Genomic DNA, 25,626 nt, shown 5'->3' on the forward strand with positions numbered 1-25,626 from the left:
CCAGTGACTGGGGCCGCGGAGGGGCGGGCCTCGGCGTGACGAATCGCTCTGGGGCGGGCTCTACCTCTCGTAGGGAGCTCGGGATGCGCGAGACGTGGCAGCGCTGCAGCCCAATGGGTGGGGTAGGGTTCTGGAGTCTGGCAGCGAAACTAGGCGCTCGATCTCGCGGCTTCAGATACGAGTGCATGTTTTTCTAGACGCTCGGGGAAAGTCAGAAGTGGCGACCAGCGGGTAGGTAGGTTCTCGGAAGGAAGAGTTGACCTGAGAGCCCTCGACCTAAGATGGATTTCCGTAAGCCTCAGCGTTATGTCACAGTGCCCCTGGGATAACCTGTTTTCTAGAAGAACAGCTAATATTCATTGAGTACTTAAGTTCCTGTTCATTGAGTACTTTGCACGCCTCATCTCATTTGACCCTCGTCACAGCCCTGTGAAGCCTATACTATTGTTATCCTCAGTTTACAAATGAGAGAATCAAAGTTCGTAATACTCTGGTAACCAAACCCAAGTTCATACCCTAGTGAAGTGAAGTCGCTCAGTCGTGTCCGACTCTTTGCGACCCCATGGACTGTAGCCTATCAGGCCTCTCCGTCCATGGGATTCTCCAGGCAAGAATACTGGAGTGGGTTGCCATTTCCTTCTCCAGGAAGTGGCAAAGCACTTCCAAACCAAAACATTGGTTCCTGTTATACTGTCATTCACCTGCATTTCCCCATTTAATTATGAGGACAGCCGTATGAGACTGGTATTATTGCTCTCATCTTACAGGTAAGAAAATTGAGTCATATGGAAAGATGAATGATGCTTTTGGATGAGAAGATGCAATATAACGGTCTCAATTTTCTGTAAGTAAAATTACAAATTTAACATAATTCTTATAAAAGTACAAATAGGATTAATTAAACTCCCTGTTTGTTCCTAAAACTCAAATGGAAAAATAAACAAGAATAGTAGAAAACAGTCTGTGAAAAAGAACGTGGAGGGGGATCTAGCACTCAGATATTAAAACATTGTCAGTTCAGTTCAGTCGCTCAGTCTTGTCCGACTCTTTGCGACCCCATGGACTGCAGCACGCCAGGCTTCCCTGTCCATCATCAACTCCTGGAGCCACTCAAACTCACGTCCATCACGTCTGTGATGCCATCCAACCGTCTCAGATTCTGTCATCCCCTTCTCCTCCCTCCTTCAGTCTTTCCCAGCATCAGGGTCTTTTCTAATGAGTCACTTCTTCACATCAGGTGGCCAAAATATTGGAGCTTCAGCTTCAGCTTTAGCATAGTCCTTCCAATGAATATTCAGGACTGACTTCCTTTAGGATGGACTGGTTGGATCTCCTTGCAGTCCAAGGGACTCTCAAGAGTCTTCTCCAATACCACAGTTCAAAGGCATCAATTCTTCTGTGCTCAGCTTTCTTTATAGCCTCAGCTCTTTATAGTCTAAACTCTCCTGGAATAGAGAAGGTCTTTCTGTTTGTGACTGAAAATCCAGAAGCCATAAAAGATTGATAAATTCAACCACAGAAAAATTAAAATACCTTGTATGGCAAAATAGCAATAATGATGACACCATAAACTCAAAAGATTGATAATAAGTTGAGAAAAAAATAGGTGTAATCTCATCATTGTTGTTGCTGTTAGTCACCTAATCATGTCTGACCTTTTTATGACCTCAGGGACTATAGCCTTCCAGGCTCCTCTGTCCATGGTATTACCCAGCAAGAATATTGGGGTGGGTTGCCATTTCCTTCTCCAGGGGATCTTCCTCACCCAGGGATCAAACCTGCTTCTCCTGATTTGGCAGGTGGATTCTTTACCACTGAGCCACGAGGAAAGCTGTAATTACATCATAGGCAAGTGAAAATTTTATATGAAAAAGATTTTCTAAAAAAATAGGTAAGGAGAGAATCAGATGATTACCAGGGAAGGAAATGTAAGTGGCTCTTAATCATAATAAACTCACAATAAAAATACAGGTTACAGAAAGTAATAAAAGTTAATAAATTTAAAACTCAGTGAGATGCTATTTATTTAACTTATATGCAAAGTACATCATACGAAATGCTGGGCTGGATGAAGCACAAGCTGGAATCAAGATTGCCGGGAGAAATATCAATAACTTCAGATATGCAGATGACACCACCCTTATGGCAGAAAGTGAAGAGGAACTACAGAGCCACTTGATGAAAGTGAAAGAGGAGAGTGAAAAAGTTGGCTTAAAACTCAACATTCAAAAGACTAAGATCATGGCACCCAGTCCCACCACTTCATGGCAAATAGATGGGGAAACAATGGAAATAGTGAGAGACTTTATTTTTCTGGGCTCAAAAATCACTGCAGATGGTGGCTGCAGCCATGAAATAAAAGATGATTGCTCCTTGGGAAAAAAGCTATGACCAACCCAGACAGTGTTTTAAAAAGGAGAGACATTACTTTGCCGACAAAGGTCTGTCTGGTCAAAGCTATGGTTTTTCCAGTAGTTGTGTATGGATGTGAGAGTTGGACCGTAAAGAAAGCTGAGTGCTGAAGAACTGATGCTTTTGAACTGTGGTGGTGGAGAAAACTCTTGAGAGTCCCTTGGACTGCAAGGAGATCCAACCAGTCCATCCTAAAGGAAATCAGTCTTGAATATTCATTGGAAGGACTGATGCTAAAGCTGAAGCTCCAATACTTTGGCCACCTGATGCAAAGAGCTGACACATTGGAAAAGACCCTGATGCTGGGAAAGATTGAAGGCAGGAGGAGAAGGGGATGACAAAGGATGAGATGGTTGGATGGCATCACCGACTCGATGGACATGAGTTTGAACAAGCTCTGGGAGTTGGTGATGTACAGGGAAACCTGGCGTGCTGCAGTCCATGGGGTTGCAAAGAGTCGGACACAACTGAGCAGCTGAACTGACTGACTGAGATAACATCTTCACTCAGGTTGGCAAAGGTCAGCCTGTTTACTGGTGGTGAAGCTATTGTCAAGGAAGGCCCCACCAAATGCCATTTGGAAAAGACCTGAAAGACATCTGGGGGTGAAATGTTCCAGGCTAACAGCAGAGCATGTGCAGAGGTCCCAAAGAGGAGTGTGCATGGCAGGTTCCAGGAGCAGCTGGGAGGCCAGCATAGCCAGGCAGGGCATCAAGGGAAATTGTAGCAGGAGATGAGGTGATAAAAGTGTGGGGCAGGCGGTTTAAGAATTGAGAAGGTTCTGAGACTACCTAAGGAGTTATCCAGGCACACTTCCATGGATACTGGCAAACACGAGACTCCTGGGGCAGAGGAAAAGGATCTTATTACCTCAACCAAAGCAAGTAACATGAGCTTCATGTTGATGTGTTTTGCACTTGCCCTCCACCAAGTTCTTCAGGGGTGATGCAGAGCAGCCCAGAATGGGTTTGGATCACAGCTGAAGAACCCAGAGCTTAGGGAACCCCCGTCTTTCATAATGGACTTCAGGCAAACTTGGCTGACTTTTGACCCAGATAGAGACAGTATTACACTGGCCAGCATAGAGACCTATCTCCTGCCCAGATGGAGACTCTCTTCCAAGGCTGTTCTTTATCTAAACATCCCTGGAAAAAAAAAAAGATAGTTGAAATAAAGGCCTCTAGTACCTCTGCTACAAAAAGTGCAGAAATATGAGCGATTCGTGGAGAGTTGTCTCTCAATAGGGGCAAACCTTTAGAGCCTTGTAGGCCACTGTGAGGATTTCGCTTTTATTGTGAGTGATCTGGAGATGGAGGGGTTTTGTTGAGTTTTATGTAATTCTCCTCCCCATTCTAGTCTTATTCCCCTACGCGTGCTCAACATTAGGTAGACAGGAACTCAGAAACTGAAATGGAGACTGAAACGCACCTGTGTTAGTCTGAGTTCTCCAGAGAAAAAGAACCAATAGAGTACATAGATCTGTATAAGCGGAGATTTATTAAGGAGCAGGTTCACTTGGTGATGGAAGCCAGGAAGTCCCACCATCTGCAGGCTGAAGAGTCAGAAAAGTTGGTGAAATAATTCAGTCTGAGTGTGAAGGCCTGAGAATCAGAGGGCTGTTGGTGTAAGTCTTGGAGTCTGAAGGCTGTGGAACAAGGAACTCTGATGCCCAAAGGCAGGAAGGTAGATGTTCCGGCTCAAGAAGTGAGAGAGATTTTACCATTCCTTTGTGTCTTTGTTCCGCTTGCGCTTTCTGCAGATGGATGATGCCCATTGACGGTGGTGAGGGCACATCTCTTTACTTCGTGTACTGAACCAAATGCTAATTTCTTCCAGAAACACAGACACACCGAGAAATAATGTTTCACCAGTTATCTGGGCGTTTTTTAGTCCAGTCAAGTCAACACATAAAAATTAACCACTTACTGAAATTGTCAGCATGGAGGCCATGGATGACCTTGATACATGCAGTTTCAGGGGAGTAACAGGCATGGATGCTGGACTGGAGTGACCTAAGGAGAGGCCAGGAGGGGAAGAAAGGGGGCAGTGACACAAGACACCGCCATTTGAAATGTGGCTATGAAGGAGAGGAGAGACCGGGGAGCGAAAGGGCATGGATGATGAAAATTAGTGATTCCTTCCTGCACTGAGCATGGTAAAAACTGGAAAACCATCTGTGTTAATACATAAGTCATTCAACTCCTGAGAAGAATGTAAATGTTTAGCCTTTTGTTAGCCAGAGGAGTTCATATAATGCTAGAAAAATTGTTCTGAAAAGCAATCAATCTAAAATTTGAGGAGGTAAAAGTCTTAAGATTTCTAAATGTTTTCCCTTTAACATAATCTAGAGTGTAATTTGGAAAAAATCTTAATTCTCAAGCTAATTGTATGTTCCCAATGTGTATACTGTTGGAGGGAATGTAAAATTGTGCAGCCCCTATAGAAATCAACAGGGGATTTGCTCAAGTATAGGAAATGCAATTACCATACAATCCAGGATTCCACTTCTGAGTATATAACTTACAGAATTGAAAACAGAGTCTCAAAGAAATGTTTGTACACTGATGTTCCCAGCAATAGTGTTCGCAACAGCCAAGAGGTGGAAGCAACCCAAGTGTCCATCGATGGATAAATGGATAAACAAAATGTCATATTATTCAGCCTTAAAAAGGAAGGAAATTCTGACAAATGCTACAACATGAGTGAACTTTGGGGACATGCTAAGTGAAATAAGCCACAAAAAGACAAATACTATATGATTCCATTTATACTAGGTACTAGTATAGGTTCTGAGAACCAGAATTCTCAGATTTGCAGACAGAAGGTAGAAGGGTGGTTCCCATGGCCTGGGAGGGGGCAAGAATGGGGAATTATTTAAGGGTTACGGTGGCAGTCCTGCCGATGCATGAGACAGGTTCAATCCCTGGGTCGGGAAGATCCCCTGGAGGAGGGAATGGAAATTCACTCCAATATTCTTGCCTGAAGAATCCCGTGGACAGAGGAGCCTGGCGGACTACAGTCCATAGGTTCACAAAGAATCAGATACAACCGATGAGACTTAGCACACACATAGTTTCAGTTTTGCAAGGTGAAAAGAATGCTGGAGATCTGTTGTACAACACCGGGAATGTGCTCAACACTACTAAACTGTACAGAACACTTAAAAATGGTTAAGATGGTAAATGCATGTTATGTGTATTTTACCACAATTTTTAAAAACATTTTTTTCTTTCACTTGGTATCCCTAGCACCTTCGTCTTTCTCTGCGTGGTCTGACTTGGCATTTCCATTTTTTTCAGGGTTATTCCCTTTCTCACCACTGTCAGCTTTTCCTCCTTTGTTTTTGGGTCCCTTTTCTCCCTTCTTTGCAGGAGTCTTTTCAGGCTTGGTTTCTGTCTTTGGAGGGTCAGGTTTAGCAGATAATCTTGCTCCTGTTCATATTACAGAGTTAACTCAACACTTACAGCATACTATCTTAATATTAGTAGAATAATTAATAGTAGTTTTTAATTAAAAAGCATTAGTTGAGGTCCCCAAGAAGCATTAAGGATACAACAAAATAAAGATTCCTTCCTTACATTGCGGAAATTCCAACCACCTCCATACCTGCAGAAAAGAAGAAGAAAAAAGCCTGAATACGGAGGCTTTTTTTCCTTTTTTTTTTTTCCCCCAAATTACTTTATTTTTTTTTAAATTTTATTTTATTTTTAAACTTTACAATATTGTATTAGTTGTGCCAAATATCGAAATGAATCCGCCACAGGTATACATTTGTTCCCCATCCTGAACCCTCCTCCCTTCTCCCTCCCCTTTTTTTACTTTTTTTAACAAAATTAACTAGCCTATGATGACTGACTGAATTTAGTAAAATATTAAGTTAGTGTTCTCAGCTAACTCCAGAAATACACATTTTAGTTTGTGAATGCCCAATTATGGTCTTGTCTTGGTACATAAGTATTTCCCTTTAGGAAGCAATGAAAGAATTTGTATTTTGGATTAATTCATTCAATACTTATGAAGTACGTGATATATGTCAAGACATGTGCTAGGTGCTAGAAATACAGAGGGAAGCAAAAGAGACAGAGCCCCTGACCTCATGAAGCCTCATGAGGCTTAGAGTCTAGTGGCACTTGGGAATCACCTCCTAGATTTTGAATGGCCCCACTGGAGGACCCTCTAACACCTCCAGAGAGCCTTGGACCCTGCTTCGGAAACCACTGCACAACTTGGTACTCCCCTCCACTGCCTCCCATGGCGCACCCAGCAAATGCTTGTGGAACATGTCCAAATGACATACCATACCAAGATCACGTCAGTATTTATAGAGGAGTTATGCATTCAGTAAATATGGTTGGACATTTCCTAATGAGAAGAGTATGGTAGGGAGGGGGAAATATTATCAAACAGCACTGCAGATCACCAGGATTCCTAGAATTCTGTACCCATTACAGAAATAAGACAATAGTTGTTTCCAGCTGTAAAAACTGTTGGTGCCTCTCAAGGTTCTCCTAAAGTCCAGGGTCTCTAGCAAGTCCTTTCATTACCCAATCCTTGCCTACCTCTCTTGCCTGCCCCTCTTCTATTCTCCAACTTGTAACCAGCATTCCAGCTACCTACAACACATTAGATTTCAGAAACATGTCATGTGTGCTTAAGAATGTGTTCAACAATACATTTGTATTACCTTTACACCAGTTTAAAAGAATGAGGTAGCATCTGGGACTTTTCTTGCAGTACATTAGATGAGAATCTGCCTACCAATGCAGGGGACTTAGGTTAGATCCCTGGCCCAGGAAGATTCCACATGCGTGAAGGAACTAAACCTGTGCACCACAATTACTGAGCCTGCACTCTAAAGCCCCTGAGCCACAACTACTGAAGTCCATGTTCATATGGACTACTGAAGCCCACCTAGAACCTGTGCTCTGCAACAGGAGAAGACATTGCAATCAAGAGCCTCACACTGCAACTAGAGATTAGTCCCAGCACTCTGAAACTAGAGAAAGCCTGCTCTAAGCGACGAAGACCCACTGCAACCAGAAATAAAATAAGTAAATAAACTATAAAAAAAGAATTAGGTAGCATCCATATGGAGAAGGAAATGGCAACCCACTCCAGTGTTCTTGCCCAGAGAATCCCAGGGACGGGGGAGCCTGGTGGGCTGCCGTCTATGGGGTCGCACAGAGTCAGACACGACTGAAGTGACTTAGCAGCAGCAGCAGCATCCATAAATAACATGAAATTTCAAAATGTATATAATAACTATGATCCCATACATACTTAAAAATACTAAATTGTATATTTATATTCAGATATGTGTGTGTAAAAACATAAAGAAAAATCAAGAAGGATTCATACTAAACTGATAATAATGGTTAATCGTTAAGAAGGCAGTGAGATTGACAGCAAGCATGGAGGAATTTATCTGTAATTTTTTGAAATTTTAACATATAAAAATTTGTGTAAATAACCCTGTATGTGAGACAGCAAAAGAGACACAATGTATAGAACAGTCTTCTGGACTCTGGGAGAGGGCAAGGGCGGGACGATATGGGAGAATGGCATTGAAACATGTATATCATATGTGAAACGAATCACCGGTCCAGGTTCGATGCATGATACAGGGTGCTCGGGGCCGGTGCACTGGGATGACCCAGAGGGATGGGGTGGGGAGGGAGGGTTCAGGATGGGGAACACATGTACACCCATGGTGGATTCAAGTCAGTGTATGGCAAAACCAATACAATATTGTAAAGTAAAATAAACAGAGAAAAAAATTTGTGTAATTTAAAAAATAAAATACATTTAAAAATACATTAACTCAACAATATATTAAAAGGACTGTACACCATGATCAAATGGGATTTATCCCTGGGATGTAAGGATGGTTCAATATCCACAAATCAGTCAGTGTGATACACCACATTAACAAATTACAGAATGAAAATCATATCATCTTAATAGATGCAGACAAAGCTTTTGACAGAATTCAACATCCACTTATAAAAATTCTCAACGAAGTGGGTATAGACTGAACAAACCTGAACATAGTAAAGTCCATATGTGATAAACCTACAGCCAACATCAAATTCAATGATGAAAAGCTAAGTTGCTATTGTTCTTTAGTCATGTCTGACTCTTTGCCCCCCGCCCCCTATAGACTGCAGCACGCCAGGCTTCCCTGTTCATTATCTGCTGGAGTTTGCTCAGATTCATGTCCATTGAGTTAGTGTTGCTATCTAACCATCTCATCCTCTGTCACCCCCTTTTCCTTTTGCCTTCAGTCTTTCCCAGCATCAGGGCCCCTTCCAATGAGTTGGCCCTTTGCATCAGGTGGCCAAAGAAGTGAAGCTTCAGCATTGGTCCTTCCAATGAATATTCAGGACTGAATTCCTTTAGGATTGACTGATTTGATCTCCTCACTGTCCAGAGATCAGATCAGATCAGTCACTCAGTCGTGTCCAACTCTTCGTGACCCCATGAATCGCAGCACGCCAGGCCTCTCTGTCCACCACCAACTCCCGGAGTTCACTGAGACTCACGTCCATCGAGTCAGTGATAGCATCCAGCCATCTCATCCTCTGTCGTGCCCTTCTCCTCCTGCCCCCAATCCCCCCCAGCATCAGTCTTTTCCAATAAGTCAACTCTTCGCATGAGGTGGCCAAAGTACTGGAGTTTCAGCTTTAGCATCATTCCTTCCAAAGAAATCCCAGGGCTGATCTCCTTCAGAATGGACTGGTTGGATCTCCTTGCAGTCCAAGGGACTGTCAAAAGTCTTCTCTAGCACCACAATTCGAAAGCATCAATTCTTTTAATCTTAATTTTATTTTATTTTTAAACTTTACATAATTGTATTAGTTTTGCCAAATATCAAAATGAATCCACCACAGGTATACATGTGTTCCCCATCCTGAACCCTCCTCCCTCCTCCCTCCCCATACCATCCCTCTGGGTCGTCCCAGTGCACCAGCCCCAAGCATCCAGTATCGTGCATCGAACCTGGACTGGCATCTCGTTTCATACATGATATTTTACATGTTTCAGTGCTATTCTCCCAAATCTTCCCACCCTCTCCCTCTCCCTCAGAGTCCATAAGACTGTTCTATACATCACTGTCTCTTTTGCTGTCTCGTACACAGGGTTATTGTTATAATTCTTCGGCACTCAGCCTTCTTTATAGTCCAACTCTCACATCTGTATATGACTACTGGAAAAACCATAGCTTTGACTATATGGAACTTCTTTGGCAAAGTGATGTCTCTGCTTTTTAATACACTGTCTAGGTTTGTCATAGCTTTCCTTCCAAAGAGCAAGCATCTTTTAATTTTATGGCTGTAGTCACTGTTCACAGTGATATTAGAGCCCAAGAAAATGAAACCTGCAACTGTTTCCACTTTTTCCCCTTCTATTTGCTGTGAAGTGATAGGACTGGATGCCATGATCTTAGGTTTTGAATGCTGAGTTTTAAGCCAGCTTTTCCACTCTCCTCTTTCACCGTCATCAAGAGTATCTTTAGTTCCTATTCTGCCTTTACAGTGATATTATCTGCATATCTGAGGTTGCTGATATTTCTCTCGGCAGTCGTGATTCCAACTTCTGATTTGGCATTTCATCTAAGATCAGGAACAGGACAAGGATACCCACTAGATGAATACATAGAGCCTATACCCTCAGGCCCAACACTTAGGAAGTGTTCACAAATGGGAGCTATTATCATTGCTGCTGTTGCTGTGGTAGATGTTTGCTGGGTTATCTCATGCTAATCTAAAACCCCATGAGAAATTTTTCCTGATCTCTGAGACTTATGACTAGAGCATTAGTTTCAAACATAGGGGTATGTTTGAATCACCGGGGCAACTGGTTAAAAATCAGATTTTGGGGCCTAGTCCCTTCCAGTCCTTATTCAGATGCTTTTGAACTGTGGTGTTGGAGAAGATTCTTGAGAGTCCCCTGGACTGCAAGGAGATCCAACCAGTCCATTCTAAAGGAGATCAGCCCTGGGATTTCTTTGGAAGGAATGATGCTAAAGCTGAAACTCCAGTACTTTGGGCACCTCATGCGAAGAGTTGATTCATTGGAAAAGACTCTGATGCTGGGAGGGATTAGGGATAGGAGGAAAAGGGGACGACAGGATGAGATGGCTAGATGGCATCACCGACTCAATGGACGTGAGTTTGAGTGAACTCTGGGAGATGGTGATGGACAGGGAGGCCTGGCATGCTGTGATTCATGGGGTCGCAAAGAGTCGGACACGACTGAGCGACTGAACTGAACTGAAAGATATATACATATATATATAGTTAATATATATATGTATATTATTTATATATATATACATATATATATATATATATATAGAGAGAGAGAGAGAGAGAGAGAGAGAGAGAAGCCCCCTGCCACTAGCTGTGCTGAGCACTGTCCATTGGTGTCCTTTTCCTACTTTATTTGATTTTCTTAAAAAAAACTTTAAATTAAATCTTATACATGCTTTTAGAAAAACAAACCAAAGAGCATCAGTTCAGTTCAGTCGCTCAGTCATGTCAGACTCTTTGAGACCCCATGGACTGCAGCACGCCAGGCCTCCCAATCCATCACCAACTCCTGGAGTTTACTTAAACACATGTCCGTTGTGTCAGTGGTATCATCCAAACATCTCATCCTCTGTTGTCCCCTTCTCCTCCTGCCTTCAGTCTTTCCCAGAATCAGGGTCTTTTCCAATGAGTCAGCTCTTCGCATCAGGTGGCCAAAGTATTGGAGCTTCAGCTTCAGCATTAGTCCTTCCAATGAATATTCAGGACTGATTTCCTTTAGGATGGACTGGTTGGATCTCCTTGCAGTCCAAGGGACTCTCAAGAGTTTTCTCCAACACCACAGTTCAAAAGCATCAATTCTTCGGTGCTCAGCTTTCTTTTATGGTCCACCTCTCCATACATGACTACTGGAAAAACCAAAGCTTTGACTAGACAGACATTTGTTGGCAAAGTAATGTCTCTGCTTGTTAATATTCTGTCCAGACTGGTCATAACTTTTCTTCCAAGGAGCAAGCATCTTTTAATTTCATGGCTCCAGTCACTATCTGCAGTGATTTTGGAGCCCAAGAAAATAAAGTCTCTCACTGTTTCCATTGTTTCCCCATCTGTTTGCCATGAAGTGATGGGACCTGATGCCATGATCTTAGTTTTCTGAATGTTGAGATTTAAGCCAACTTTTTCACTCTCCTATTTCATTTTCGTCAAGAGGCTTTTTATTTCTTCTTTGCTTTCTGCCATAAGGGTGGTGTCATCTGCATATCTGAGTTTATTAATATTTCTCCCAGCAATCTTGATTCCAGCTTGTGCTTTATCCAGTCCAGCATTTCTCATGATGTACTCTGCATATAAGTTAAATAAGCAGGGTGACAGTATACAGCTTTAACATACTCCTTTCCCGATTTGGAACCAGTCTGTTGTTCCATGTCCACATCTAACTATTGCTTCTTGACCTGCACACAGATTTCTCAGGAGGCAGGTCAGGTGGTCTGGTAGTCCCATCTCTTTCAGAATTTTCCACAGTTTGTTGTGATCCACACAGTCAATGCTTTGGTGTAGTCGATAAAGCAGAAATAGATGTTTTCCTGGAACTCTCTTGCTTTTTTGATAATCCAGCAGATGTTGGCAATTTGATCTCTGATTCCTCTGCCTTTTCTAAATCCAGCTTGAACATCTGGAAGTTCACAGTTCATGGACTGTTGAAGCCTGGCTTGCAGAATTTTGAGCATTACTTTGATAGCATGTAAGATGAGTGCAATTATTTGTGCAGTAGTTTGAGCATTCTTTGGCATTGCCTTTCTTTGGGATTGGAATGAAAACTGACCTTTTCCAGTCCTGTGGCCACTCCTGAGTTTTCCAAATTTGATGGCATATTGAGTGCAGCACTTTCACAGCATCATCTTTTAGGATTTGAAATAGCTCAACTGGAATTCTATCACCTCCACTAGCTTTGTTTGTAGTGATGCTTCCTAAGGCCCACTTTACTTCACATTCCAGGATGTCTGGCTCTAGGTGAGTGATCACACCTTTGTGATTATCTGGGTTGTGAAGATCTTTTTTGTATGGTTCTTCTGTGTATTCTTGCCACCTCTTCTTAATAACTTTTGTTTCTGTTAGGTCCATACCATTTCTGTCCTTTATTGTGCCCATCTTTGCATGAAAAGTTCCCTTGGTATCTCTGATTTTTTTGAAGAGATCTCTAGTCTTTCCCATTCTGTTGTTTTCCTCTATTTTTTTGCACTGATCACTGAGGAAGGCTTTCTTATCTCTTCTTGCTATTCTTTGGAACTCTGCATTCAAATGGGTATATCTTTCCTTTTCTCCTTTGCCTTTTGCTTCTCTTTTTTTCATAGCTGTTTATAAGGTCTCCTCCTTATATAGCTGTTTATAAAACAACCATTTTGCCTCTTTGCATTCCAAAGAGCCTAGAAGCTTACAAAGTGGAAGGAAACTCCTTGGGCCTGACTCCTTCCATACAGAACTCATTCCTACTCCCTGAGATAACGGTTGTTGGCTGTGGTTAACTTTTGTCTGTTTGTCCCCAGAAATCGTCTATACCCATACAAGCAGATCCATTAACGTATCTCTTTCACCACCCTATCAATACTTTCTTTGTGAAAAAAACACAAAGAGGATCGTAGGATAGAGCAAAATTGACAAAAGTTTTTGGTAAAGGGTCAAGCAGTAAATATTTTTGACTTTGCAGGTCATATGGTCTCTATCCCAACAATTAAATTCTCTCTCCATTGTAGCTAGAAGTCAGTCACAGCAATTCATAAATGAACGGTGTGCCTGTGTTCCAGTAAAATGTTTTTACCAAACCTCCAGCAGGCTGGATCTGGCCCCCAGGGCATAGCTGGCAGCTGTTGAGTACTACAACTTTCTCCTTTCACTTGGATTTTTTTTTTAACATCTTTTCCATATCAGCACATGCAGTGATGTCATTGACTGCTACATGGCATGAATATTTAGCCATTCCTCAACTGGACTGCTGGATATTTTTTCCAGGTTTCGTTATAATAAACAAAGCTGCCATAGGCTGTATGCCTGGTTGGCTATTCTTAGTCAACTAGCATGAATTCTTATAGCAGAACTGGTGACTCAAAGGGTCAAGATAAATTTAAAATTTTGATAGAACAAGCCAAATTGTTCTCAGGCTTTTTAAAAAAAATTCAGATTGCCACATACCCTTGTGATTTTTATTGCTTAATCTTATTCCTGGTGAATATTTTCTGTTAACGGTTTTGTAATAACTAAAGGAAAGATCCCAGAGACAGAAGGACCAATAAACTCTGTGGCAGTTGACTTGACTTAATAACTCTTCAGTAAATGCTTGCCATCATGAAGTAATTTGCACAGCTTTCTTATCAGTGTATGGAGAAGGAAATGGCAACCCAATCCGGTACTCTTGCCTGGAGAACTTCATGGACTGGGGAGCCTGGTGGACTACAGTCCATGGGGTCTCAGAGTCGGACATGACTGAGCAACTTCACCTTCACCTTGTCAGTGTAAAGGCAAATTCCCTGTGGCCCAAAAGTGAGGACAGCTGTTCTCAAGGTAAAGAACATTCTGTGCAAAAGCACACTAGAAGCCTGTGCATAGCAAATATACTGATTAGACAGGACTTAATTGCCATTACAGGTGCAGCATATGCAGGCCTGGGCTCAGGGATGGTGAAAATGAATTTTGAATTTCCAATCAGAGGTCTCATTTGGGCCCTTTATATAACTGGGCCAATGCTTCAGATTACCTTACCTGAAAAAAAAAAAAATGCATTGATCATGCAGTGTTGCTGAGGGTACAATATTAAAATTTTTTTTAATTTTATATTGGAGTACAGTTGATTTACAATGTTGTGTGTTTCAGATGTACAGCAAAGTGATTCAGTTATACATGTATCCATTCTTTTTCACATTATTTTCCCATATAGGTTATTATAGAATATTGAGAGTTCCCTGTACTGTACAGCAGGTTCTTATTATCTGTTTTATATATATAAATAATGTTTTATCACTTTTATACACAGTAGTGGGTATATGGACTCCCCGATGGCTAGGTGGGTAAAGAATCCACCAGCAGTACAGGAGACACGAGAGCCGTGGGTTTGATCCCTGTGCCCCTGCAGGAGGCGTGGCAGTCCACTCCAGTATTCTTGCCTGGAGAATCCCATGGACTGAGGAGCCTAGCAGGTTACAGTCCAAAGGGGCGCAAAGAGTCAGACACGACTGAGTGACTAAGCACACACCAGTGGGTGTATGATAATCCCAATCTCCTAATTTATCCCTCTTCTTCACCTTTCCTCTTTGGTAACCACAAGCTTGTTTTCTAAGTCTGAGAGTCTGTTTCTGTTTAAAATGAGTTCATTTGTATCATTTTTTAAGATTCCACATATGATATTTGTCTTTGTCTGATTTACTTCACTAAGTATGATAATCTCTAGGTCCATCTGTGTTGCTACAGCTGGCATTATTTCCTTCTTTTTTTATGGTTAAGAGCCTCCTGATGAAAGTGAAAGAAGAGAGTGAAAAAGTTGGCTTAAAACCCAACATTCAAAAAAAAAAAAAACATTCAGAAAACTAAGATCATGGCATCCAGTCCCATCACTTCATGGCAAACAGATGGGGAAACAATGGAAACAGTGAGAGACTTTATTTTGGGGGGCTCCAAAATCACTGCAGATGGTGGCTGCAGCCATGAAATTAAAAGACTTCCTCCTTGGAAGAAAAGCTATTGACCTACCTAGACAGCATATTAAAAAGCAGAGACATTACTTTGCCAACAAAGGTCCATCAAAGCTATGGTTTTTCCAGTAGTTGTGTATGGGTGTGAGAGCTGGACTATAAAGAAAGCTGAGCGCCAAAGAATTGATGCTTTTGAACTGTGGCATTGGAGAAGACTCTTGAGTCTCCCTTGGACTGCAAGGAGATCCAACCAGTCCATCCTAAAGGAAATCAGTCCTGAATATTCAGTGGAAGGACTGATGCTGAAGCTGAAGCTCCAATACTTTGGCCACCTGATGCGAAGAGCTGACTCATTGGAAAAGACCCTGATGCTGAAAACGATTGAAGGCAGGAGGAGAAAGGGATGGCAGAGGATGAGATGGTTGGATGGCATTACTGACTATGGACATGAGTTTGAGCAAGCTCTGGGAGTTGCTGATGGACAGGGAAGCCTGGCATGCTGCAGTCCATGGGGTTGCAGAGTCTTACACGACTGAGCGACTGAACTGAACTGAATATTCCATTGTATATCTGTATGTGGAGAAAGAAGTATTACATCGTCTTTTCCCATTCCTCTGTCAGAGGATGTCCAGGTTGCTTCCATGTCTTGACTATTGTAAATAGTGCTGCAGGGAACATTGGAGTGCATGTTATCTTTTTGAATTATGGTTTTCTCCAGATTTATGCCCAAGAGTGGGATTGGTGGGTCATATGGTAGTTCTATTTTTAGTTTTTATAGAAACCTCCATACTGTTTTCCATAGTGCTTGTACCAGTTTAAAAACACTCCCACCAGTAGTGTAGGAGGATACCCTTTTCTCCACACCCTCTAGAGTAGTTATGAACAACCAGTCTTCACTCAGCACCCGCTATGACCCTGGCACTGGGCTAAGTCCTTCACCTATTTCCTGCTACCCTGTGATGATGGTGATATCACCATTTTAGAGATAGGAATACTAATGCTCAAATAAGCCAAATCATTTAGCCACAGCAACATAGTCGCTCCTTTTGACTTCCAGGCCCATGGGGGATAAAAATGCAACTATATGCTGCATTGAAAACTGGCAGAAGCCTTGCAGAAAACAAAATAAGAGGAACAAAAATGTCTGTATTCCATTTACAATCTACCCCTGGAAATTTATCCTTGGAAAATAATCCCAAAGGAAAAAAGTTATGCCTAAAGATACCAATAACAAAGAGCTAAAAAGTTTAACAAAGGAGAAATGATTAAGGAAATAATCAGCTTATGGATTAGTAAGTACATTTTTCTTTTTAAAAATTTTTATTTATTTTTTAATTGAAGGATAATTGCTTTATAGAATTTTATTGTTTTCTGTCAAACCTCAGCATGAATCAGTCATAGGTATACATAATAATGACAGTGAAAACTAAGGAACGGTGTGAAATAGTGGGAAAACCCCTGATCTCAAAGTCAGGTAACTGGATTAAGTCATCACTTACATTTGAGGGACCTTGGGTGAGTTACTTAGGTTCTCTGAGTCTCTTTTTTTCTCAAAAAGAAAAAAAGATTACTCCTCTGTGTATAAGATAAGGTTTCAGAGGATTTGCATTCCCACTGTATATCAATAGTACCACTTTATTTCATGGTTAGGCATGGCCGTGAGGCCTGCATGAGCCAATGACCAAGAACGTCTATGGTGTGTGTCACTTCAGAGCGTTTACTCAGCAGTGTGAGGCTCCAGCCCTTTCTCCCTCTGTGTGATGGTGACCGTCAGGAGAAAACAGACGTTAACGGGGGGCCAAGGCTGAGCTGTCACAGGGAGGACAGCTGCCCAGAGGCAGAGACGACTTTGTGAGGAGTGAGGAATGAACTTGTTTTCTTAAGCCACTGAGATTTGGTTAGTGCCAAACACAGGGGCCTATCCAGATGATGCGCCTAACCTCACCAGTCTGCTTATTACCACTTTCCCCACAGGACCTGAAACAGTGCCTGGCACAAATCCAAATCTCAAGAAATGTTTGTAGAATGACTGTTGTCCCAAGGGTTAGGCTTTCTTTGAGGCTTTAGTATGTAGATAACCCTTATCCAGCACCAGTGATGAAGAACTTTACAGATGCCTGAAGTTGTTATGGGTTATTCTGTCCCACAAAAATTCATATTTTGAATTCTTAACACCCAGTCCTCAGAAGGTGACCTATTTTGGAAATAGGATCATGATAGGTGTAATTAGTTCAGATGTGGTCATACTGGAGTCGAGTGGGCACCTAACCCAACATGACTTTTTTTTTTTGGTGTGCCATGCAGCTTACAGGATCTTAGTTCCTCAAGCAGGGATTGAACCTGGGCCCACGACATCAAAAGCGCCAAGTCCTAACCACTGGCCCGCCAGAGAAGTCCCCTGATGTTCTTATAGAAGGGGAAATTTGGAAATACGCAGAGGGAGAATGCCTTGTCAAGATTAGGGTTATGCTGCCACAAGCCAGGAACTACCAAAAGCAGGGAGAGGCCTGGAATAACTCCTCCCTAGGGAGCACAGGCCTGCAGATACATGACCTCAGACTTCCAGCTTCCAGGACAGTAAGACAAAACATTTCTGTCGTTTAGCCCATCCAGTTTGTGGTACTCGGTTATTGCAGCCCCAGTAAGCAGGTACAAGAGTATTTTGCATTTCCTTACTTGACCAGAGGAGTGAAAGCTTTCTACAGAGGCGCTCATAACAGAACTGTTGCTGATATTCCTTCCGACTAGTGTTCTGTCCCTTGTATCCCTTCCTTCCCATAAAATTGGGGTGGGTGATTTCCTATTTATTGGACCAGTACTTGTGAAGTCCCCTACTTTGCGTCGTCTTTCATTAGAAAACAATTTTTATCTTAACAAATCACTTCAGAAACCACATGACTGAGGCAGCATTTAGAAACAACGTATAAAAGAATAAGAGAAATGCTACTTAAGTCTGAATGCTGATGTTTCTGATTCTGGGCCAGACAATAAGACATAGACCTGTTTTTCCCTGCTTCTTCTGCTAAGCACAGCTAACAGCCCTGGAGATAGCGAGACACAACCAAAGAACTCTGAAAGCTGCTAAGAAGGCTTGCTGGTTTGGGAGCCCAGGACCGGAGAACAGTATTGACAGGGCACATACAGTCCCACCACGCAACAGGGGGAGAGCCCTTCTCAAACCCCAGCCTCGCAACAGAAGGCGGCCCAGACAGGCTCACACCCCCGCCTGCACCCGTAGAGAACAGGGGTCCCCCTAGTGGGCATGCCACCACCTGGCAAGGGGGTCACTGGCAACCCAGGTGGAAAGAAACAGCCAGGGAGGCACTCTCCTTCCCCACAAGGCCTGAGACTCCCCCTTTCCACCAAGAGTTACCAAGGTATGTGGGTGGACTGAGCCAGAGGGAGAAATCCAGTCATAATGGGTATACCAGTTCAGGAAGCTTCTTTATCCCTGGAGCCTGACTCTCCTCCTTCACCAGTAGATACTTAGCCCTCTCAGGCAGCACCAGCAGGAACCAACAGGAACCCTACTGGCCGCAGATAAACCAAGCTGACCAAAATAACACTGCAAAGCTGCTGAAAATTAAACTGCCATTGAAACCACAGTCCACAAAAGTAGGCCAAGACCCATGTGCTAACTCTAAATAGGGTGATGCTTACTAAAAATAAAAAGATTTAAATGGGTCCTAGCATCTCCTAACATAATAGACAAAATGCCTAGGATATTATTAACAGTCACACATCATACCAACAACCAGGAAAATCACAAGTTGAGTGAGAAAAGAGTCAATGGATGCCAATACTGAGATGAATCTTGACAAAGATTTTAAAGCAGTCATCTTAAAGCTGCGACTAGATTGCCAATTAGAAATTCTCTTGAAATAAGTTAAAAAATAAAAACTCCCTGCAATGAAATAGAAGTTATAAAAAAGAACCAAATGGGCATCACAGAACTGAAAAATACTATAACAAAAGAAAAACTTGCTGGCTAGGTTCACTATTAAGATTGGAGAAGACAAAAGATAGATTCAGTGAACTTGAGGATGGAATAATAGGACCGACCTGAAAGAGAAAGAAAAATAGACTGGGAGAAAAACAAGAGCCTACCTGCCTGTGGGACAATAACAAAAGATCCAATGTTCATATTATCAGAGTCTCAGAGAGGCAAGTGTGGCTTGGGCTGAAAGAGTATTTGAAGAAATACAGTTGGAAAATCCCCAAATTTGATAAAAGACACAAACTTCCAGACCAAATCCCAAACAGGATAAAGCAGTAACATAGCAGTAATTAGCTTAAATCTAAATGGTCTAACTATATCAATTAAAAGACAAAGATTGGATAAAAATGCAACTCAACTATATGTTACTTATAAGAAACTCACTTCAAATTGAACATATATAGGTTGAAAGTAAAAGAATAGAAAAAGATATAACATGCAAACAGCCAAAAACAAGGAGTGACTATGTCAGTGTCTGATAAAGTAGATTATGGAGCAAAGAAAATTACTACAGACAAAGAGGAACATTACACAATAACAGAAGGATTAACCCACCAGCAAGACAAAGACCCTAAATGTGTACACACCAAACAGCAGAGCCTCAAAATACATGAAAAAGCTGATCGAGCTGAAAGGTAAAACAGACAAATCCATAGTTGTAATTGAAGACTTCAGTACCTCCCTTTCAACAATTGATAAAACTAGAAGAAAACCAGCAAGGATACAGAAGATCTGAAAAATACTACCAATCAACAGGATTTAGTTAAATAGAATATTCCACTCAACACCAAATTAAAAAAAAATTTTTTTAAAGCAACTATGGAACATTCCCCAAGACAGACCACATCCTGGGCCATAAAACCACCTCAGCAAATTAAAGAGAATTGAAATCATATGAACTGTTTTCTGAGCATAATGGAAGCAAACTAGAAATCACTGACATAAACACATTAGGAGTCTAAACACGCGGCTAACACTGATCTGCGGGTTTCATGCAATGCCTATCAAAAGCCCAGTAAGGTTTCTTCCCTAGGCATAGACAATAGACATAGTCCAGTGTATTTTATAATTTATTTGAAAAGGCACACACCCTGGACTAAAGAATAAAGTGGAAGGAAGTTCTCTATTTGGTAGTAAGACTTAGCATATAGCTAGAGTAACCAAGGGAGCATGGTTCTGACAGGTAAGACTCATAGATCAGTGGAACAGACTGAGCACCCAGAAATCGACCCACACAAATACACTCAACTGATATTTGACAGAAGCACAAAACCAGTACACTGAGGGAAGAATAACATTTCAACAAATGGGGCTGGAGCAGTTGGACATCTGTAGCAAGAATTAAAGAGCCTTGCCCTAAACCTCATACCTTATACAAAAAAAAACTCAAAAGGGATCATAGACTTAAATGTAAAGCTATAAAACATTTGGAGACATTCTTTGGGATCCAGGTAAAGAATTCTTAAACTTGATACCAAGAGCATAATTCATTAAAAGAAAATTTGATACAGAAGACTTTATCAAATTTAAAAATCTGTTCTGTAAAAGCCCATGTAAAGAGAATAAAAAGTCACAGAATGGGAGAAAATGTTTGCAACCACGTATCTGACAAAGGACTTTCAACAGTTAATGATGGGAAAAAAAATCTAATCAGAAAATGCATAAAAGGTAGGAACAAATATTTAACCAAAGAAGATGGCAAATAAACACAGGAAAAGATGTTTTACATAACTAGCAATTAGAGAAATGCAAATGAAAAGCGCAACAAGATATCACTGCACACCTAACAGAACGGCTAAAATAAAAAAATAGTGATAAACCAAACACTGGCAAGGACGCAGAGAAACGGAATCTCTCATACATTGCTATAGGAAGTGTAGAATAGTACAGCCACTCAAGAAAACAGTTTGGCAGCATTTTATAAAACCAAATCTATGCATCTATGAGATGACTTAGCAATTACAGTGAAAAGTTATATATTGACACAAAAATATGTACATGAATATTTGCAGCAGCTTTATTTTTTATATTTATTTACTTGGCTGTACTGGGTCTTAGTTGTGGCATGCGAACTCCCGAGCTTCAGCATGTGGGATCTAGTTCCCTAACCAGTGAACAAACCTGGGCCCCCTGCACTGGGAGTGTGGAGTCTTAGACACTGGACCACCAGGTAAGTCCTTGCAGCTTTAATAGTCAGAAACTGGAATGAGCTTAGATGTCCTTCACAGGTGAAACAGTTTACACATACCGTAAAACAATACATACATCCGGGGGAGAGGGTGTGCATCTCACGCTAGGCCACACCCATATCTGCAGGTCTCCAAGGTGAACAGCCTCTGGCATACATAACATACTACTCAGCAATAAAAAGGAATGAATAAAAAGAATGAACTACAGATACATGTAATCAGAGGTGGGTGTGGTTATAAAAAGATAAAACCAGGGGTCTTTGTGATATTAGAAGTGTTAAGTATCTAGTAGGATACAGGAGCCTACACAGGTTATTATACAGAAAAACACACCATACAGGTGAGTACAAGTAAAACTGGGAAATCTGAGGAAGATGGGTAGACTCTCAGGGCCATATCCTGGTTGTATTATATTGTAGTTTTACAAACTTACCTTTGGGGGGAAAGGTATAGAGAATGTCTCTCTGTATTATTTAACAACTGCATGTGATTTTACAATGATCTCAAAAAATTTTTCAATTAAAACAATCTGAATGCTTAATAATGCCTTTACACAAATTGCATCTCTTTTACAAACAAGGGAGCTGGAGTTGGGTGTTTGGTACCTGACCTGAGATTACAGAGCTAAGTAAGTAGATCATGTAGCATTAAAAACTCAGGTCTGCAGAGCTCCAAAGTCCACAAATTTAATCACAGAACTATTCTGACTGATGGCTCACAATGAGACGACAGGAAATAGGTAAGAGCAGAGTATCAAGAACTACTGTAAATACAAGGGATTTCATTTTCAGGTGCCTAAAAAAGTCAGTTTTTAGTCTAGTAAAACTGAATTGTAAGATCAGTCATAGAAAGCAAATACCAAACAGCACCCAAGCCTGCTCGGTAGTGTTAGACTTCAGATTAAAATAAAAATGTCATAAACCAAGTTGAAACAAAATAATTTTTATTTCCTAACCATAGCAAACATATACATCCAATATGTACTTATCTTGCATACTCAGTCACAGATGACTTCCAAACTACAACCGCCTTGATATTTAAGCAGGAACTAAATGTTACCTTAGTTGACATGATAAATGCTCTTAGATAGATAATGTATGAATACACTGGATTGGTGACAGCAGAATCTGACTGATTAGTTCTATAAATTTAAAGCTTGGAAAAGCTACTATCACATCTAACACTTTCCGACAAGTAGGATGCAGCAATTATCAGCTTGTATTCCAGAGAAATTTCCTTAGTTTTTCTGGTGATGGAACCACTTATCCACTGTAGTCAGGAAAAAGAAAAACAAATTAGAATCCCTGTTAAGAATCAAAATTACACCCAATATATAACAGTGAATAATATACTTGCTTTAATATATCCTGCTATGGATTCCATTAAAACAAATCTACATACATGCATAACTTCACTAAATTACCAAAACAGGTAATTTATCAGTGTTTTGTTTTGGGCTTCCTTAGGAAGGAAGGAAGGAAATGGCAGGTGGAGAAGGAAATGGCAACCCACTCCAGTATTCTTGCTTGGGAAATCCCATGGACAGAGGAGCCTGGTGGGCTATAGTCCATGGGGTCGCAGAGTCAGACATGACTGAGCAACTAAACATCCTTACTCTTGATGGCTGATCCTATAGATAGGCAATTCTCACCAGAAGAACCTTACAGAGAATCCTAATATCTAAAGATGGAAAGAACTGTTTTCTGGGTGAATCAGCCTGTGGCCAGACAGGGGTGCAGAGCCCAGCCTGCTCCAGCCTCCACGAGGCATCTACCAGGAACTCAGAGAACAGTGGGTCATGATTTGGAAACTGCGGTCACAGGGGGTGGCACTAAAGGTGGTACGCACAGCCATCTTTTCCCACCTGTGCCTTAAAACACAGAATGCTGCTTCTCCCCACTCTCCTCTCTCTGTATGTATTTGGTATGTAAGATGTATCTATGGATATACATGTAATTTTCCCACATATATGCATAACTTTTAATGTAATTTTACCAGAATATAGATCTTACCATCTGTTGGTATTGTGCAGGCAGATTCACATGGTGGCGGTAACTAAAATACAATATTAAAATGTATTAGTCTAATTCCGGAAAAAGAATAAGCTAAAAAAGTATATTGACAGATTAAAAGGAATGTTAACAGAAGACAACTATCTCAAATTTTAAGTTCTAAAAATAATTTACACCAGATGGGAACAATGCAAAGCTTGCTCTACTGCTAAGAAATGTTAACAAATTCAAAACCTCTTGGCTTTTAATGACACACAGGAGAATAATTAATAAAAATGTTTTTTTGAAATAATTGAAAAACATGTATATATAGACTTTATATATACATACATATATATAAAATGTAGGCAGAATGTTCTTATTGAAAAGTAATGGTCGTTAACCAATGGCTTTCCCCTTTTAATTTATCTTAACTTTGTAAAAATTTATATACAAATAAAAATAAATCTAAATGTACTGGCTTCATCATTAAATTGTCTTTTTCCCTTGTACTGTACAAGTCAGTAAAGTCAGACCTCATTTTCTTTTGTTTTTCTCGTCTAACATTACAAATGAGAATAATTTTAGACAAGCTTCAGTCTTTAAGTTAATCAAAATCAGATTATTTCTTTGATGGATGATTTATTACCTCACCTGAAAGTCTCTCTAGGACTACAAACCACTCTTGCAATGATACCTGAAATCTGATGACTTTCTCCATCTTTGCTATGACCAAACCACATAAGTTCCCATTGGTACTCTTATGAAAAATGGCTTATGATAAGCACCCAGGCCCTTGGGTTATTTAGAACATTCTAGAGTCACTCTGAGTCTTACAGACTGTCCTAGCTTGCTATCTGCCCAGGTTAGGGTTGACTAGGATTCTCCTCAGGTTTCCCTCAGTCCAATGTCTACTTGAGTTTATGGTTTGTAATTTCAAGACCTCACACCGTAACAGACGTACAGGACACCCTCAAATATTTATTGAACCTACTTTCCCTCCCCATTCAACACCGTATTTTTTGGCCGCCGAGTTTGTTTTTTTCCCAGGAAACCTTTACTTACAGCATCCACAATGGCTTTGGCAGCATCAGGATCACACTGGAAGGGGCTCTCAGACACCGTAGTGTTCATGCTGTTACACAAAGGGAAAGTGTCACACTTAACAAAAACTTCTCTCATTAAAACTCGTGTTAAAAATGACAAGTTGAAGCTGGTAGGTCAGGTGAGATTCAAGTTTGGCATTGAAAGATTCCTCACCTATATTAAACATTCTGATTATTTATTTTGGCAAGATACAGCTATTCTTAAGGTAGATTTTACTCAAATACTTTAACAAGTTCAGATTTTAAAATCTGTGATTGAGTGCTTTGTAATTATTTGAAAGAGCTAAGAAATGCAAATTAAAATGAGAAGCCTATCTTTCCTAATTAGATAAAATGAAAAAAAAAAACACACAAAAATCTGGTTTCTGTCGGTGCTGACACCTGGCAGGAGCGACACCTGGTTCAATATTCCTGAAAAATAATCTGGTAAAATATGTCCACAACAAAATTTTAAAAAAATTTTTAAAACACCAAAAAAAAAAAAAAAGTGTCCAAAACCTTTTAAAAAGCACATACACTTTGATAGACAAATTCCATCTCTCCAAACTCAGAGATTTAAATAATTATGTACAAAGATGTTCAACATACATGATTTCACTATTGATAAGATTGAAAAGCTGGAAGTAACCAAAATGTCCAACAACAGAGATGATTAAAAATGATTTATCCATCAGACAGAACAATATACAGATGGAATATTTATATTATATATTTAATGACATAACCAATGCTTGTAGTGTTAACTTTTCTAAACCACAAAACAAAATGTATATATTATATATGTGCATTTGTTTAGTCGCTCTGTCTTACTCTTTAGGACCCCATGGACTATAGCCCACCAAGCTCCTCTGTCCATGGGATTATCCCAGCAAGAATACTGGAGTGGGCTGCCATTTCCTACTCCAGGGGCTATTCCCAACCCAGGAATCGAACCTACACCTCCTGTGTCTCCTGCATTAGCAGGTGGATGGGTTCTTTACCACTGTGCCATCTGGGAAGCCCATATATTATACATACAATATGATTATTTTTGAAAATATACTTAAAAAGGACTGTAAAAAGAGAAAACTCTACATGTTACTAAGAGTGTCTATGGAAAAACTGAGATTAAAGTGATTTTTTAAAAACTTTTTTTGGTTAACTATGATTCAAAATTTCCTTCATATTGAATTATTGTATACTATTAAGTGGTTATAATCAAAAATATTCTATGAAAAAGAAA

At 40.7% G+C, this 25,626-nt stretch overlaps 1 protein-coding gene and 1 long non-coding RNA gene across 4 annotated transcripts in view; one reads left to right on the plus strand and one right to left on the minus strand.

Annotated features, from left to right (window-relative positions):
* The first annotated feature begins 45 nt into the window (after positions 1 to 45).
* LOC139180432 (uncharacterized) overlaps positions 46 to 25,626 on the plus strand; it is a 31,200-nt gene continuing 5,619 nt past the window's right edge. The window contains exons 1-3 of one of the 3 annotated variants that reach the window (XR_011564690.1): positions 49 to 235; positions 768 to 844; positions 14,934 to 24,792. This is a non-coding gene — a long non-coding RNA (uncharacterized lncRNA). Of the gene's footprint in view, positions 236 to 767; positions 845 to 14,933; positions 24,793 to 25,626 lie in introns of those variants that run through there. The other 2 variants (XR_011564691.1, XR_011564692.1) reach the window with 2 other exon arrangements.
* PPA1 (inorganic pyrophosphatase 1) overlaps positions 22,234 to 25,626 on the minus strand; it is a 38,318-nt gene continuing 34,925 nt past the window's right edge. The window contains exons 9-11 of the mRNA XM_019954168.2: positions 24,364 to 24,433; positions 23,320 to 23,362; positions 22,234 to 22,576 (exon numbers count right to left, since the gene is read on the minus strand). Coding sequence (XP_019809727.1) covers positions 22,545 to 22,576; positions 23,320 to 23,362; positions 24,364 to 24,433 — 145 coding nt within the window. The 3' untranslated portion in view covers positions 22,234 to 22,544. The remainder of the gene's footprint in view (positions 22,577 to 23,319; positions 23,363 to 24,363; positions 24,434 to 25,626) is intronic.

This window comes from Bos indicus, chromosome 28 (genome assembly GCF_029378745.1).
Source record: "Bos indicus isolate NIAB-ARS_2022 breed Sahiwal x Tharparkar chromosome 28, NIAB-ARS_B.indTharparkar_mat_pri_1.0, whole genome shotgun sequence".
In the NCBI taxonomy this organism is placed as follows: Eukaryota; Metazoa; Chordata; class Mammalia; order Artiodactyla; family Bovidae; genus Bos; species Bos indicus.